The 17,174-nt window shown below is 43.3% G+C and overlaps 1 protein-coding gene across 2 annotated transcripts; it reads right to left on the bottom strand.

Moving 5' to 3' along the window:
* Positions 1 to 12,888: 12,888 nt before the first annotated feature.
* LOC147887101 (transcription factor GTE9-like) lies at positions 12,889 to 16,964 on the bottom strand. Of its 2 annotated transcripts, none has more exons than XM_087394043.1 (10): positions 15,013 to 16,964; positions 14,862 to 14,904; positions 14,621 to 14,770; positions 14,420 to 14,514; positions 14,152 to 14,221; positions 13,940 to 14,035; positions 13,734 to 13,855; positions 13,572 to 13,638; positions 13,350 to 13,480; positions 12,889 to 13,263 (listed from the first exon to the last, which is right to left on the bottom strand). In XM_087394043.1, the coding sequence occupies exons 1-10, from the start codon at positions 16,585 to 16,587 to the stop codon at positions 12,967 to 12,969; spliced, it is 2,646 nt and encodes an 881-aa protein (XP_087250169.1). In that variant the 5' UTR covers positions 16,588 to 16,964; the 3' UTR covers positions 12,889 to 12,966. The 2 variants fall into 2 exon arrangements, with proteins under 2 accessions (XP_087250169.1, XP_087250170.1); XM_087394044.1 differs by having other exon boundaries at positions 13,940 to 14,017.
* Positions 16,965 to 17,174: the final 210 nt, after the last annotated feature.

Raw genomic sequence — 17,174 nt, 5'->3', positions numbered from 1 at the left:
ATTGGACGTTCAAATTCGAATTCATCCAATAATCAAAAATTAATGTTGTAATCTTCCATTGTCATGCCCAAGTATACCAATCCTTCATTCAAATTTTGGATTCTATATAATATATGTAGGGTAGTATCTAAACTGTAATCCCTCAGAATCCAACTGAATGACCAAAGGTAAGATATAAGAATTAGATGCATCTTGCATATTATGAAATAATTTACAACGCTATAACTTTCTTAACAAAAAGTTAATATTTTGACTCACTTACCCAAAATCGTTCAGTAAGTTACTATCCACCTTGCCCAATATCCTTTGGGTAGCAATGATGCATTGGGTATGTCTTTTCAAACACTCTCAAATAGACAATGCATGATAATACAAGGTATCAAGCAACTAAAGTTATCAACCAAAACTTCACTAGCTTGATCAGCTTTTCTAACGCTAAACATTTGAACCTCATACCAGTTATAAAGTTGCACTACTAGCTTCTACAAGCTTGACTAAGCAGGGGAGATAGTGTTGGGTTCAGTACTTTGAATTCCTCCTAGTTTTCACTACATGACTTCTTGGAAGAAGAAAATATATATATATATACCTTGGTAAGACTAGAATATATCCAAAGATTATTTAATGGGGCCTATCGTAATAGTACCACCATTTTGTCTTTTTGGATGGAGTGATATGCATGTAATTATCAACTTCTGCCACTCTAAATATTATTATTGCAAGTTGTCCATTATGTTATTTGCTACGTTGTAAAGCCTTCTTCTGAGTTAATGTAGAATATCTGAATATCTTAAATTTCTTACGTTTGGAAAGGATTTTAAAGAACTGTGTGTTCTATGGTGAATTTGAGAAGTATATGTCGGTTTCTTTATTCGGTCAAGCCTTGTCATGTGAAAGTGATGCAATGAATGGGGTGCATGAGGGCCTAGGTTGCATGAAAGGGTGTGGCATGCAAGCCATAACTTTCCCCTCCTTTTATAATCTTTCCTAAAAGTGTTGGTGTCCTAGAAAAGTACTGTTAAAAAGTACCTTTCTAACTGAAACTTTGCATTGTGAAAAGTAAAGAAAAGAACTTCAGTTCTAAAGGCATGCTTTTAGAAAGTACACCCACATGCATGTAGACATTTGTCTATTTTATAAGACATGTGGCAGTCCAACTTTAGTTTGCATGTCTTCTACACATGCATGCATGCACAGTGCTTGCATGACACACAACTGAAGTGAAAAGTAGAGACTTCTAGTAGTTATTTCTGCTAAAGTTACTTTCCAAGGCATGCAAGTCCAGAAAGTAAGTGCATGTCTCACATGCACCCGTATTTTCCAAAAAGGTAGGACTGGCCTGCATGTCCAAAGTTCTAACTCAAGTTTTCAAAAAAGCAAGCCTCCACAAGTCCATAAACAGTCCAAAGGCATCCCAGCCACAACGCAAATTGCCCAAAGGCCCAGTTTCCTAAATTCGCACCTGCCCTGCAACTCCACACTGCAATCACAGCCCTGGAACAATGTGGAACTGTTCCAGGCTGCACCTTGCCTCAGAAATCAGGAGCAATCAGCCTCACTACCTCATCGGCCCTAGAACAACAGCACAACTGTTCCAGGCTGCTGTGCGATACAAAACTCTGTAGGAAACCACCCTGCAAGGTGCCGTTCCAACCGAATATCCAAAATTGCACCAAATGTCTGCAGCACCCAGCCCTGGAACAGATTCGTGCCTGTTCCTGGCAGCTGCAACTGCCAAAATCGAGTAAAATCAGCACGAAATTTGCACTAGTGAAGGCATCGGCTAGCTAAGTGGTGGAGAAAAAGACAGCGACAACTTTGGACATACAAGGTTCCACTTCAACAACAGATTTTTTTATGGCGAGTGCTTCTAGGAATTTTTCCATCTGGACAGTTGATGGCCCGTAGGCACATTGCTCCTGCTTTATGTCATCAGTGTCTGATTTCTCAGGAGACTGTGCCTCATTTATTTTGGCATTGCTCTTCTTCTCGACCGTTTTTTGATTCTCTTCGACAGAGGCTACGAGTGAGATTCCTGACTCTTCTCTTTCGAAAATTTTTCTGGCTCTTTGGTTTTCATCCACAGCGACCGGAGTTTCATCTTTTCTTTGTTTGGGCTCGCTATTGGGCACTTTGGACTTAACCGCAAAGTCTTTAGTGATCCCAATTTTTCTTTGTTTGCTTTCTTTAAGCGTTCTCTGCAGCAATCTTTCTTTGATTGCTTGCAGACTCACCAGATAGATCAAGATGTATATTTGGCGTATACTGAGATCTTCAGTTGATGTATTTTCTAGCGCCTCTTTTCTATTGATCGCCATGTCGGTGAGCATGCAGGGGTCTTCCCAAGCGCCTTCCGCCAAGAAGACAGTTTTCCTTAGGGAGTGAAGTGCCTCCCGTTTTTTTTAAGTCCATTGCAGGGTTGAGGTGGCACTGTCATTCTCTACCTTGGTACTTTGCTGGCTCTTTCTGATGAGGACAATTTTTGCCCATTTAGGGTGTTTTGTTCTCATGCCTTGCATGATGTGTTTCAGTCTTGAGCTTCGCTCTTGGGGTTTCTTTCATACTTTAATTGGAAAAAAAAACGCTAGCTAGATTCTTGGCTGATTAAAACAAACAGCACACTGAAACCTACCAAAGGAGAAACCAGGACATGTGGTCTACTAGATTTGGTTCATATCAATACATTAAGATATATGCTAGACATACCATCATTGGGTAGAAGCAAATATTTTGTTACTTTCATTAATGATTACACTAGAAAATTCTTTATTTTCTTTCAGAGAAAGTCTACATATCATAAACATGAGACCTTCAACTAAAGGAAAGTGTTCATAACGTTAGTGTACATAGGTTTGTGGTTAGTATACAAAGGTATGGGGATCTAACCCCAAGTCCAGTTGTATATAAGTTCTTTTCCATTTCAATATATGTACATTTGTAGGTCTACTGTGTGTGTGATCTACAATGTCAACCCCTTTATCCCAAATTCTAACATTATGTCTGTTATATGCATACACACCTAGTCATGTAGTAAACCAAGATCAAAGGGAAAGAGGGACTACCTCTGGCTGCAACCTCTAGAGTATGGCTTGCATCTTTGGCACCAGTTGTCCCCTCGTGAGTCACATCAAGAATCTCAGGAGAGTCCACAAGCTCCTCATCATCATCTGACAACTCCAAAATCATGTTGAGCTTGGTTGTCACAGTGTTCCTCACGTTGCATACATCCGTGGCTCGGAATCCATTTCTCATTCTTTTAGATTCAATTTTGATGCTAGACCCTTAGGGTGTGACACATCTATATCTGTCATGGGCATCGAAAAGCCCACGGCCATCTACTTGGCACAGGGCTGCCAAACCCTAAGTCAAGGCTAGATCCAGACATGAGACATGGCAGCAGATGAACGACAGCAAGAGGTCCACGTAGCAGCCACACACACTACCACATCATCCAGGAGTATGCACTCGTAGAGGCCAGGTCAGCCTTACATGAAGGCCACACAGGTAGGCAAACACTTGCAGATTTTCCGCAGCATTTTATAGGGGCAGATCCAATGTGTAAACTCACAAATCAAGTTGTGTCTATGGACAAATCAACTCAGCCTGTGGAATGGCAAGTATAGACTAGTCTATGAATCGCAGTTCTAGACCACTCTGTGAAATGCCAGTCAGAGGAGCCTTCAGGACTATAAACGAGGCCAAAGCCTCATTCTTCCAGCATCACCTAGTGTAGCAATTCAGCCAGCAGCTCAGCAGCCTTCAGCCCCTTCTTCCACCATAGCCTCTTGTTAATGTGGAAGCAGACTCAAGTGTCGCCTATGAGCAGCAAACCCTACCCTCTAGAATCAGATCCAGCCTTTCCGTCAAGGAACCAGATGTTGTATCCAGTCCCGTTCATTTAGGGAAGCCATCAGTAGTATTCAGTGACTCATTGGTGATTACCAAGGAGCAGAATAAAGACTGTGACAATTAACAAACAGCTATGAGTGCGATATGATGTACCTTATGCAAGGTCAATGGGTTAATAAAGATTAAAGAGAGGTTGACTTGAGGCTAATTCCCAAATGATGTGACAGGCTATGTGAGGACGACAAAGACAATGAATATTGTAAATCAGTCTCAAAATGCAATTACACAAACACAATATCAATACGTGCTTGAACCTCCTAGACGCCTCCTACAGCTGATATGGCAGCAAAAACTGGACTGCAGGGACAGTTAACAAGTACATCGTGATTTGTCAAATAAATTAGGAGCATACTATGGTAACACATTACTGCGGGTAGGGCACTGAGAAAGCCTGTCCAACACCAAGGTATCCATCAAGAGAGCCGGCACGTTGCAAAGTAGACAAGTATTGCTACTGCAAGGAGAGGGTCTTGCAGCAAAGCCCTTTGACCCCACAAGTAGCAAGATTGGAGAGGTTGAGGCTTGTCCTTTGCTGCACCAACTCTCAAAAAACAGTAACTTGAATCAATAAACATAACTAAAACCATGTAGATACACAAAAGTTAAAGGCTTGCTCCAGAATTTTTCACAATGGCAGAATGCCATCTTTCAAGCTTATGCTGAATCAGTTTACTCTTTCAACCTGGCCCGAAGTCTTTACATAGATTACGGGGCTCTGACACCAGGCAGATCCACTACAGTAGATCTACTCCAAAGGGTTAAGTGAATTTCCACAAGCATGAAGCAAGACCAGCCACTTACTACGTTGACGAACAAGAAGATATCAACAAAATAATCAAATTGCTAAGTTAAAAAAGGGGAGACAGGAAGATATATTGTCGACATGCCACCAAGCATTAAGCTACTCTTTAGAGAGTTCAAGCAACTGATGGATGATCGACTGCCTGTAACAACGTACATACTCTGATGATTGGAAATTGTATACCAGTTCGAGAAGACACTGTATACAATCTCGAGAAGACACTCCACGGAATCAAGGTCCAGGAAAAGCTAGTTTTATGAGGTTGGCAAGCCTACTGAACATTGTGGAAGGAGCTAGCAAGAAACCTCTTTGTAATGTAAGCTTTAAGATATGGCATAGAGAAGGCAACTATCTTAGAACTGCTAGTCAGTGTATGGTGCCCTCACTAAGAAAAGCACGCATGATATTCTTCAGAGAGGTCAGCAAGCGTCGATTCTCTGAAGAATATCATGCATGTGAGTGAACCACATTGAGAGGCTCGCCTCCTTAACAAAGATCAACAAAGAGAGTTTCTGTGCAAAGCTTCCTGAGTTGCTTGCGACTTTCGTGTGGACAGCTTGGCGATACAGATCAGGACATCAGTGTATTCAACCCTGCCACAAGTCTACCGGCGAGTACGAATACAAGAATTGCATGAGAAAGTGATAGACTGCTATAATGCAAAGATGAGAGGTCTTAATTCATACCCCAATCAGGGAGTGGAGGCAAGCCTCCTTCAATTGATGATTGCTTTTGCGCAGTCAAGAACGTGCGGTCGGGACAATTTTTATACGCAATCCTGACATGGTAGGCGTCCAGCAAGTTACAAATCGCAAGCTCTTTGTCTGACTACCTACAAGGAGCTGCTGAGCTCGTGCACGGTGCATACTTTCTCAGATTCTCTGCTCCTCTGCATCATCTCAGTAAGTTACCCGATGTTTTCAAACATATTGTGAACAGCCCATTGGACTGTCGGACGTCAGGCTCTTCTGCATCGTCCTTGTCGAACAGATTGCCACCAGATCCCCCGTGCCTTCCGCTGTAACGGTGCTGTCAAGCCAACCCTTTCAGATTCCTCCTCTCTTCCCATCGTATCTCAGAAGTCAGGCTCTCCTCCAGCGTCCTTGGCAAGCAGTTGAACACACACTACCTCGCCCACTATGTTCCCAATGTAGAGGTCATGCATGCTATGAAGAGCTGCCCTTTCACCTTCCTCCTCCCTTGCAGGCATTTCAGAAGTCAGGCTCTCCTTGTCAAAGCAGATTATCACCCACCACACCTTTCCCGATCGCTGCAGAAGTGCTGGACCAACACCAAGCCTTCGCATAGTTCCTCCCTTGCGCTCACGTTCCTCTCCCATTGAACATCCAACTTTTACTAAACGGAATCTATTCCCATCTGTCCCTTGCGTTTGTATCTCACTAGATAGCAAACGCTCACTGTGTGACATTGCACGATGCGACCTTTTCGAGCAGGTTACGCGTTTGGTGAGCAGCCTATCACCCACCGAGCACGCACTCCATTGGCTGTAATTCCCTGCGTCCATTTCCCTGCCGCCATTTCGCATTCAGAGTCGTCTCTCCATTAGCAAGATCCTCCATAGCTTCGATTACAGAATTTCATTCAGATTCACCTCTCCCGTGGCAAGTTCCTCCGTATCTTCAAGTACATACTCATCCACCTTTCTTGCTGGGATTTCAAACTCAGCTTCATGTCTTCCGGTACATATACTACGTTCTGTGCTGGAGGTGCAACACTCCATTGGCAAGCTCAACCTCCATAGCGTCCAGGACGGGCAAAAAAAGCTAATTACTACAGAGTCCCGAGTCTCGATGGATCCAAGAGTCTCCATTAATGCTTGATCCAAGGGACTCCATTAATGCTTGGAACGGATATTTTCGACTAGCCTAGTAGTACAGGAAATTGGCCGAGACCTCGCAAATATGCGACACTCGTGGCATAGCCAAAGATACGTCGATGCAGCTGCTTGTCTTCGTGACAGCGATGTTATGAGCAATTCTTTGGACGCACCAGCTGTGATGCTCGGCTTAGCCCCGTATTGCCCGTGTGGAGAGGAAGATTTCCCGTCTCTACCGAAGCACCTGCACTGCCACTCACATTACCAAGTTGAGGCAGCTACTTTTTGTAGAAGCTAAATTCACTAATTTGTAAAATATTTCTATCTTTTTTTTTATTTGTTCAGGCTCCTTTGTCTTCCCCCCTTCTCTCTTTTTTCTATTTCACTCCCCCCTTTTTCTTGGCTACTTAATTTCTATTTCTTGTCCTCTTCCCGTCAGGCTGCTTGAACGTGGTTCAACTTGTTTTGGCATATTTGCCATGGTCTGAACACCCTCTAAGCCCTCATCGAGTTCGCCAACGTCGCCAAGGAATTACGAGGAGAAGCAGAAGAGGCTTCAATGCCACGCACATTACCGAGCTGGCTCAAGCAAAATTTAGCATATTTTGGCATACTTGCCATCATGGAAACGCCCTTTAAGCCTGCGTGCAGGTCGTCAACGTCACCAAGGAATTACATGGAGAAGCAAAAGAGGCTTCAGAATCAGGCACAAACAAATGCGCGGCCTCACCAAAAGGTAATCTCCACTCTTCCCTTTGACCTCTGAGAATCGACTAGCCAATCACTTCCGAGCATTAATCGAGACTCTTGGCTCCATAAGTCCACATGGAACTCTCCAATTAGAAAGTTGTAATATGTATTCACAATTTTTTTGGAAATTCACCCTTCAAAACTTTCAAATTTCAAAGCATTTTAGTAATACTAGTAAGGGACCTACATGATGCTCTCACACAACATGAGGGTGGGTTCAAACCAACCCCCACTCATGGAAGAAGAAAAGATGGCTGCTAGGTGCAGTGGTTCTCATCAGGCTGTTAGTTTATGTCACTGACGTGTGATTGGTGTAGCGGGTTGGAGGAGATGGAATCAACCACTCATGTAGCGATTGGAAGAGGAGTGAGCAACCTTCATGAGCCGAACACAAATCTTTTGTGTCGATGTCCGGGCTCATCTCTCCTATTGGGCCAACTAGGATGACAACCCTTCACACCACATTTTGAAGGATGGCTGCCGCGTGGAGTGATTCCAGCTTGATTGTACCTTTCAGTTATACTATTAGGGGACCCACGCAATGTTGTGGCACAACAGATTTGTACCTAGTTCTTGGAAGCAACAGACCTCAAAACAACAACAAACTCTTGTGCATTGCACTTTCTTGTGTCACTACCACACCTTTTCTAGAATTTCTTAAAAGCTTCTCTTGAATTCAAAAATGGGCAGGAGTGGTGGGCAAGCAATGGAAGCATGTTGGAGCAAGGATTATAGGGGAGCCTCGAGAGGGTGCCACATGGCAAAGCCTTTATGCCACTTTTGAGTTGGTTCCTTTTTTAACACCTTATTTTGCTTATTTTGGGAGCTTTGTGAAGGAGAGGGAAGAGTTCTAAAAAGAGACAAAAGTCAATTATATATAGCATACATTTTGCTTAAAATCTTCTAAATTTTAAAACCTCTAAATTATATGGTATACATTTTTGCTTAAAACCTTTAAATTTTTCAACTCGAAGGTTTGACTATCTCTTATTTCTTTGAACATGACCCTTCTTTTTTCATTTGACTCACCCACCCATGGTCCAACAAGGGGCATCCTACCCAATACCAATGCTACATGTAGAAGGACTTAAATGTAGGAAGAAAACTCTGACAGGTAGGCACCCTCCATTTGAGTTGTCATCGTTGTTTCGGTTATGACCCTTTTTTAAATGTACTAATCTACCCACACTTTGAATATTCGTGGAGAAAGTGATTATGTTCTTGATCAACAAATAATACACTACATTTTTGTAAATAAAAATTTATAGAGAGTAAAAATACAACACATTTGAAACAACCAATCACTTCGATCAAATACATACATGGCTTTTGCTCAGTCTAATTCCTCATTTACTTTCTCGCCATTTTTTGTGTATTATCTTTTCCAAATTAGTTTGGCATCTAGTGGTACCCCATCTAATCCCAACGAAATGCATCCAAATCAAGGCTAAATTTTATTGATACAATTCAAGGTAATAATTAATAGCTAGGCTCAAGTATGACTTCCTTTGGTTGTCCTTGGTGGTGCACTCTCCATGGTTTATGTAGAATAGTCCATCTTGTTCTTTGTCACATTTGCATGGAACAACCCTTGTTCCTTTGCTGCATTCTCAACCTTTTGCACTTCCTTGAGCTTTCTTACAACCTAAAGTAAGTCAATCTCTCCCATAAGGATTATGCTTATCTCCATTCGCCTAGTCTTTAGAAAATTGATCCTCTGGCTTACGTCTTTAAGTCGTTGGTTTTTCATAACTTTCTTGTCCATAGCAAGAAAAATCAACTTATTGCATCATAGATTCCACCAGCACTTGTGCATACATCCTTTAATATTCTATTAGGGGTGATAGCGGATAAGGATTCTTGTCCATATCAAGAACAATCAACTTATTGCATAATAGATTCCACCAATACTTGTGCGTACATCCTTTAGTATTCCCTCAGGTGTGATAGAATCCACCTATCTCTTTATCTATGATAGGTAATTTTGCATCAAAAGCATTGACCAAGCGTTCCTAAAAATGTTTCAATGTGAGTTCAACAAGGAAGATGTTTTTGAAGCTCAGTAAATCAAGCTTAAATCTTGAGAATCGTTGGTGTATGACTTGCAACCCAAATGAGGATGCTCACCAATCAATTGGTCCTAACTTTAATTTCTCCTCCTTAGCTTCTTCATAGCTCTTCTTCCATTGCTATGTCTAAACTCACAAGGGGCACATTCAATTTTCATTTCAAGGTGGTTCTACTTGTCCACCAAAGGCATGCTTTAGTAAGTAAAGTTTCCCCTTTTCAAGTATTAGAAAAATATTGAATAAGGACATTAATTTTATTTTATTTTTGCAAAAAATATACGAAGAAATTGCAACCTTGTTCTACCTAGCATCCCTAAGGACCCTTATTTCATTCGTTAGTTTTGGTTCTTTTTTTGCAAAAGATGCAACTATGACAAGAATATCTTGTTGATCTGGCCAAAATCCACAAAAGTGCATTGCTTGAAAAATCTCACATTTCTATGTTTGCACATGGAGTAAATAACCACCACCCTGATTTTTCTAACCACCTACGAACATGGCACCACACCAATCTAACAACCCCAGAATATGTAAAAATGATTCTCAATGTTGACGTTACAAGAGGCACAAGGGGAAAAACATGCCTACATTTCATGGTATGCTAGGATACTTTTTTGAAGGATATGTGAGAGCTGCACTTCCAAATGGTGTCCAAGAACATGAGCACAAAGGATCTCAATGTGGAGCTCTATGTGCATTTTGGAGCTGATGTACTACCGTAGCAGAAACATGTTTGACATGGCCTTTTTGTTTTGGATATACCAACGATGTTTATTGAAAATGTTGCAAAGTGGGCAGTTCTCCCTGTGTGCATCATGGATAATCCCCTTTCACGATCGTGGGGATGGCAATCGCTCGATGCATGTCCATCCCATGTGAAAGGGGATTAGCCAAGATGCACACAAGTAGTAATGCCACTTGATGCATGTCCATCCCATGATCGTGAAAGGGGATTAGCAACAATGCATACGAGTAGTATTGCCCACTTTGCAACATTTTCAACAAACTATTGAACAACATACCAAATTGACATCCCGATATGTATTTCCAAAACAAAAAGGCCTTGTCAAACACGCTTTCACTACTTGGACACACAATTTATCATTCATAAACTCCAAAATGCACATAGAGCTCCACACCAAACTCATTGCCACTCCATACATTAATTTGGAACAATTTATCATTCATAAATTCCAAAATGCACATAGAGCTCCACACCAAACTCATTGCCACTCCATACATTAATTTTTCCAAATGACAACCTCCCCTCGTCTACTAATTAATTAATAGGTGATTCATTGAAGGGGGGAGGCCTATTTAGCCATACCACATGCTTGGCAATTACAAGGATGAAATACCTAAAGTCCATTCAACATAAAAGTGTGCAATGAACTCACTAATTTACATGGCAAGGAATGAGGTTCAACGTAAATATGGGGGGGGATGATGGTGTGCAACGCTTCAAGAACTACATCATGGTAGACAATAAGAGGTAGCATTAACATGAGGTTGGATGTTGTTAATGAGGTTTTGGTTAATATGATAAGATTGTTATGGTTCCTCGTTTTAAGATGGTTATGCTTCCTTGAGGTGCATATGTATATGTGTGTGTGTGTGTGTGTGAGTGTGTAGTTTCACAAAAAAAAAAAGCATGCCCGCGTGCAAAAATACCCCATCCCCTTAGGGTGCGTGCATGCGCATGTTTTTTTTTTTTTGGGATTGGATTGAGGGGGAGCGAGGAGGGAGAAGCCATAATGTTTTTTAGCGAGTTAAACATTGAAAGAAGAGAGATAAGGGTGCTTGCAAGTGCCCCCACAGCATATTAAAGAGAGTTGTGACGAAGGCTAGTACCCGAAAAGGGACAATCTTGCCAAGACTGGAGGCTAGTACTCAAAAAGGGAAAGTCTTCCCAAGAATGTGTTCCAAATGACCGTAAATGGCTCTACCATAAAATCCACTCGTCTTCGCACAATCTAATATATTCTCCCTCTCGAGAGTTCCTTGTAGTCTCCATTTTTTTCACAATCCCTCTCCATCTAGCTTTAGTTTCATTTGGTTTTAAGTCAGCAAGGAAGCTTGTAGCTCTTATTCCTCACACATGATTGTAAACTCTTATTTCTTACCTTATTTAGAGTGCTATGAAGAATATTGAGAGTAAGAAGTTAAACTCTAACTCTACCTCATCTTCCTTCATGAAGTCAAGCCCAAATAGAACTCCAATGTTCTACATTAGTTATTGGGAGCAACAACATGATATCAAACAGCCTAATGGCTTTCCAAAAAGGCTAAGAAACACAATTAACGTTCAAAAATTACAGTTGCACCCAGTGACAAAGTATTGCAGAAAATTCCGAGGCACTAGTAGAAGTAACCAACACCATGTTATGAGATAGTGTTTGTTAATGTAGCCAACCATGTCATGAGATGGTTTGAGCTACAGCTTAGGAAACAGCGGTACGGCATAAGACATATTCCAATTGTTCCTAAATTAGGAGAATATGGCCAACCCAGTTCTGAGAGGGCCTATATTAGAAATTCAACACTTCTGTACATTATTGCCTCAATGGGTGCTAAGACTAACGGAAGTTTTTGGCCTGGCCCAAGGAAAAGGGTATAGTAATCATTTTCTTTGATTTGAGATGATAAAGCTTCTAATTGTGGCTTGCCAAGTGGCAAGCGTTGGGAGTGATAGTTTGGTGAAAGCTTGAACACTCCAATCGCACGATTGGCTGTTCACCTCTGCTATTTATACCCTCTGTTCTTGCTATTTTTGTCCCCATTTTTTCTCCCCTATCTCTCTTCTTCTCCTCTCTAGGCAGGCCTCATGAATGATTTTGAGTATTCACCTTGTTTGGAGTCTAAACCAGTTAAGTCCGACAGATCCTACATTAGCAGGATGTGTTGGGAATTTCATGCTGCTTGTACTTCATGGTACTTTCATCGTCTCAATGAGTGCCAAGATAATCAAAGTTTTCTTCAGTCTAAACTGGTTAACGCATTAGGTCGAGTGGATTTGACTGAATTGTGATTTAAATTTAACTAATGCAATTTTAAGAAAATTTAAAGATTGTGAGATGAGTTTTGAAAGGACATTTTTCGTAACCATCTGCCTTTGGAGCGCTGCTTATTGTATTCATTCATAACATACAGTAAGACCTTTGCTAGTTCCTTGAGAAGTCTTCCCCTTGGGTTCCAAGCTTCCATCACAAGACTCTTCAAAAATATGCAGTGAAGGCATGCTATGCAAAAGATCCCCAAGAGCCTTAAGAATTTTGTAACTTTTAAGATTCTAAGCCTCAACAATTTTCTATTTTCCAAAAGACAATTCCCAAGCCCACTAGATGAATAGATAATCTGGTCTAACCTAACAGCATATTTTTACACAGCTTAACCCAACCTAGCCTAGTTGAAATTGAGAGAGAGAGAGAGAGAGAGCGAGAGAGAGCGAGAGAGAGAGACTAATGACAATGTGTGAGGAGAGGAGAGGCCTGAGAAAATGGGGAGGGGGGGTAAGGCCATAATAATACTAATGGGATTTTCAATTGGAACATATACATATTCACTTGCCCACTGTTGGAAACAATTGTAATTTACACACTTCAATCTTCTATTTCACCCTCTTCATCCTCATCTCCGGCGGATCCCTCAACATTGTCAACCTGTAAAAGTATAGGCTCCACCTCTTGTTCCTCATCCTCTTCATCATTCTTCATGAAAAGGCCTAATTGCTCCAAGGGATTGCCATCCTGCAGAGTAAAAGCAGACAGCCCATCTGGAGAACGCACAGGACTTGTTTCCCCTCCTGAACTCGGCCCGAGTTCAGGAGGGGCAGACCTCAGCATCTCCAAATCCTTCAGAATCTCAGAATTTTCATCAATTTCCACTGTCTTCTCCATCTGCAAAAACGTTGCCACAAAGGATCAGAGAAATACTACAAAAACTACACGAAAAAAATACACAACAAAAGAGCCTGTTCAGTTACATTCTGCAATGCCAGACGGGCAGCCTCACGCTCAGCCTCCCTTCGCCGCCTAGCTTCAGCAGCAGCTTCTGCTTCTGCCTTCTTCCGGGCTAACTCTGCTGCTCTGGCCTCAGCCTGTAGCCGTGCTTTTTCTGAAAGAATTCTCAAACTCGTGAGCAACACTATCATAGAAAGTTCAAATCACAACCATCATGGAAACAACAATAACTCCTACGGAATTACCTTCCCTCTGCCGTCTCTCAAGTTCTTCCCGTTCTTTCCTTAGCTTCTCAGGGTCCACCCTCTCACTCTGCCAGAAGATGTACTTAAACCATTAGAAAATTACAAGTTCACATGGAAATCCATTCATAAATCCTTCATCCCTAGCTAACTGGCCAACCTTACCTTGTTCAGGGGCAGGGTTTTCTCATGGGCTTTCAGGATTGTGTCAGCAAATCGATTCCGCAAGATCGCTGCTCGAAGCCGCCTTTCAGGGAAGTCTTCTTGCCCGAGGACATTTGCTTCACCTGCAATGTCAAATACATAAGCTCTTCTATTCTAGACATCTAAACCACTACCAAATTCCAGTGTAAATCCGCAAAAAAGAGTACCTTCCGGTTGAGATTCAGCATCTGGAAGGGGAGCCTTTACAGATGATGGAGTTTCCTCATCGAGATCACTCATGGACCCTGATCGCAATCCTACAACTGTCGAAAATGAAAAGTGGCAGGAAAGTAGAGGGTGACTACATCGAATCCACAGTAAAGCCTGAAACAAAAGCTACTGAACATCCCAAGACAAAATGTGTCGAGTCAGGACGCACTTTTGGCCCCGTCAACTTCGAGGGTAGGGCTGCCCCTTGGATCGCCGACAGCGCCTGAACCCACTGGTTCCTGCAGCGGTGGCGGGGACATACCGCAAGGAAGGGCACTTTCAGCCTCCTCCAGATTAAGTTCACAAATTCATGAACGGCCGAGAGGAATCCATTTCTACTTGCAAAAAGAGATTTCACACAAGCAAAAAACTTGCTTCCACACAAAAAAATGTGATTTTGAGGCAACTTTAGCATAGCATAGCTGGCTCTATCAAACCTTGGCAGCTGGTGAAAGCTTCTTAGAAACAGGCCCTCCAGACTGAACATCATCAGCACCAGAATCGCTCCCAGATGAGCTCCTAGAGTCTGAATCTGTGAAAGCAACCGTGAACAATGAGCGAAGGAAGGTACATTAATCACAGTGAATTTAATAACATCCAAGACCATATTGCTTGATCAAGCGGGAGTATAAGCATACCACTAGATGAAGAACCAGAACCACTACTTGAGCTACTCGAACTGCTGTTTTTAGTAGGAACCCCTCGATCCTTATCGATGACAACAGGAGGAAACTCTCCTGACGGCATATCATCCCCAATATCAACCTCTTCCTCCCCACCTTCGCCACCTGCATGCACCTTCTCTGTGAGCGATTGAAATAATCACAAGTTACATTGGAAGCATGTACTTACTTGCAACCTGCTACAAACAAGCCGTACCTCTTTGATTGAATTTAGGGATCCTTGAAGTTCCATTGGGCACCTGAAGCACACAATAGCATTCAAATCAGAGCATTCAAACCAGAGGCAAAGTCAGTATATCAAATAAAAGTTTCAGGAGATACATTGACCAAGAGCACGTGGAGCACACCTGTTGCCTACGCAGAGCTTTTTCAGCTGCCTTCTTACTTTCCTCGTTTTCCTTCTTGCACTCCATGACAAAACGGTGCAGCTCCCATAGAGTCGCAGTGTCAAAAGAATCTATATCAACCTCAATCTCATCATCAGTCTGTGTTAAACTGGGGTTTTTGTTCTTTATGATCTGGAAGATCTTGTCACTCTTTTCCACTGGAAGACTTTCAAGATCTTTGCTTAACGTTTGCTTCTCCTCAAATGTCATGGCGCGTTTGGGTAGACTAGTCTTTGCTTTGGGTTTGGCAGGTATCTTTACAGGCTTCGACTTCTTCACTGCTAATGGTTTAGCATCTGAAGTATGCGCCTGATTGACCTTTGGCACTACCGCCTGCGATGGATAGGCAATATCAGGCTCCCTGAGATCCTGTGCTAGTCGATCAGCTATTCCACCCAAACCTTTCAGTTTTTCCTCAACGGCCTTCCACTGATTTTCAAAGAGATTCCTCAGCGTATCTGCAATGTTATAAACATAATGACCCTGGGGATTATACTTCATTGCGTTGGCAAATGTCAGCCTGACGTCCTCAGCAAACTCGGTCGGGAACAAGTACACACCGCCATCAAGCTTCTTCTTTATGGTACCAAGATCCATAGGTTTTTGAATGATTTTCAAATAATCGTGAAGCTTCAACTCCACAACGTCCACAGGAGTATTGAAGAGCCAGCTCTGTTTATTGGTCATCAGTTTTTTCAAGATCGTACCACACTGCTTGAAAATCTCGCCCATCTTCCTGCTTTGAGGACCATCAATCTTTTGCCGTTTCTGATCACGCGGATCTAATTTCCCTGACAAGTTTCGCTTCAAGTTGGAGCCAGCCTTTGATTTCGACTTCTCGACAGGAGGCAGCTTATCCTTTCCAGATACAAATTCCGAGTTCACATACAGCTGATTCGCTTTGGGAGTCCTTTTATCTTTGCCGCCCGTGCTTGGAGCGTCCTGGATGTTCTCAGGGATAACCAGACTAGGTCGTCTCGACAACCGACCATCCCTCTGTAATGATTCGACTGCAGGGACCGACCCGTTGGAGCCAACCCTAGATAGGCGTATACCGTTCAGGCCGTCCTGCGTCGGAGCCATCTGCGGGAGAGCCTTAAGTTGCGACTCCCTTACACCCAATTTTTGAGCCAGAGAACGAACCTGCTGCAACTCCATCTTTAGCCTCTTCCTTAGCTGCCTTCTTTCGTCCCTGCTTAGATCCTTTGAAAACCCGTAGGAAGAAGCAACTGAGTTTAGTGTGTCTTTCATGCTGTCGGCATTCAAACTCATTGACTTCCTCTTCAAGCTGCAGGAATCCTCGGAAGCGGTTTCAGAGGGTGGTTCCAGAGGGGCGGCAAAGCTGTTGGAAGCAAGGAGAGGGGCGGACTTGGGGCGCCTTCCATCCGAATCTGCAACGGTCTCCGACGCGTAAACAACATCCGGAAGAGCGGGATCGAGCGCATAGCCATTGGAGGCATTGAGGGACTTTTTCATGGTGGTGTTGCGGCTGAGGATGGGCTTGCGCTCATACGTGACGAGCACGGCGGACGCCATGCAGGGAGGCGCAAGGGGGGCAAGCTCATAGGCCGGCGCGGGGAGGGGGGCAGCGATCGGGGAGGCGGAGAAAGGGGGTGGGGAGGAAGGGGGGAGGCATGGGGGAAGGAAGAGGAGGGAGATCTGGGTGCTACTACTGCTGGAGTGACTGAGGGAAGGGAAGGGGGCAATGCGAAGGGAGATCTGGAGATGGAGGAGGGGAAGAAAGAGGACTGGCTATGGAGAAGAGAAAGAAAAGAGCAGAGATCTAGCTATGGCGATGAGGAAGAAAAGAGCAGAGATCTGGCTATGGCGGAACAGACATCGACGAACAAAACGAAGAAGAAAACGAACAAGATGACGAAGATGAAGAAGAAGAAGAGAAACACGAAGGCCTCTGAATTCTCTCAATGAAGATTAGGGTTCCTGCCCCTTCCCCCTCTTTATTTCCTCCTCCTCCCCCCTCCTCCGTCCGATCCCCATCCTACCGCTCTCGTTATCCCTCATCTCCCTCCCGTCCGATCCCCATCCTACGCCCCCGCCCCCTCCACGTGTCCTCCGCCGCCCGCCTCCACCGCCCCCCCCCCACACACACCCCCCCGGTCACA

This window comes from Dipteris shenzhenensis, chromosome 23 (genome assembly GCF_047967505.1).
Source record: "Dipteris shenzhenensis isolate YYH24624 ecotype China chromosome 23, Dip_SZ_1.0, whole genome shotgun sequence".
In the NCBI taxonomy this organism is placed as follows: domain Eukaryota; kingdom Viridiplantae; phylum Streptophyta; class Polypodiopsida; order Gleicheniales; family Dipteridaceae; genus Dipteris; species Dipteris shenzhenensis.
This window is presented reverse-complemented; position numbering and strand designations above follow the sequence as displayed.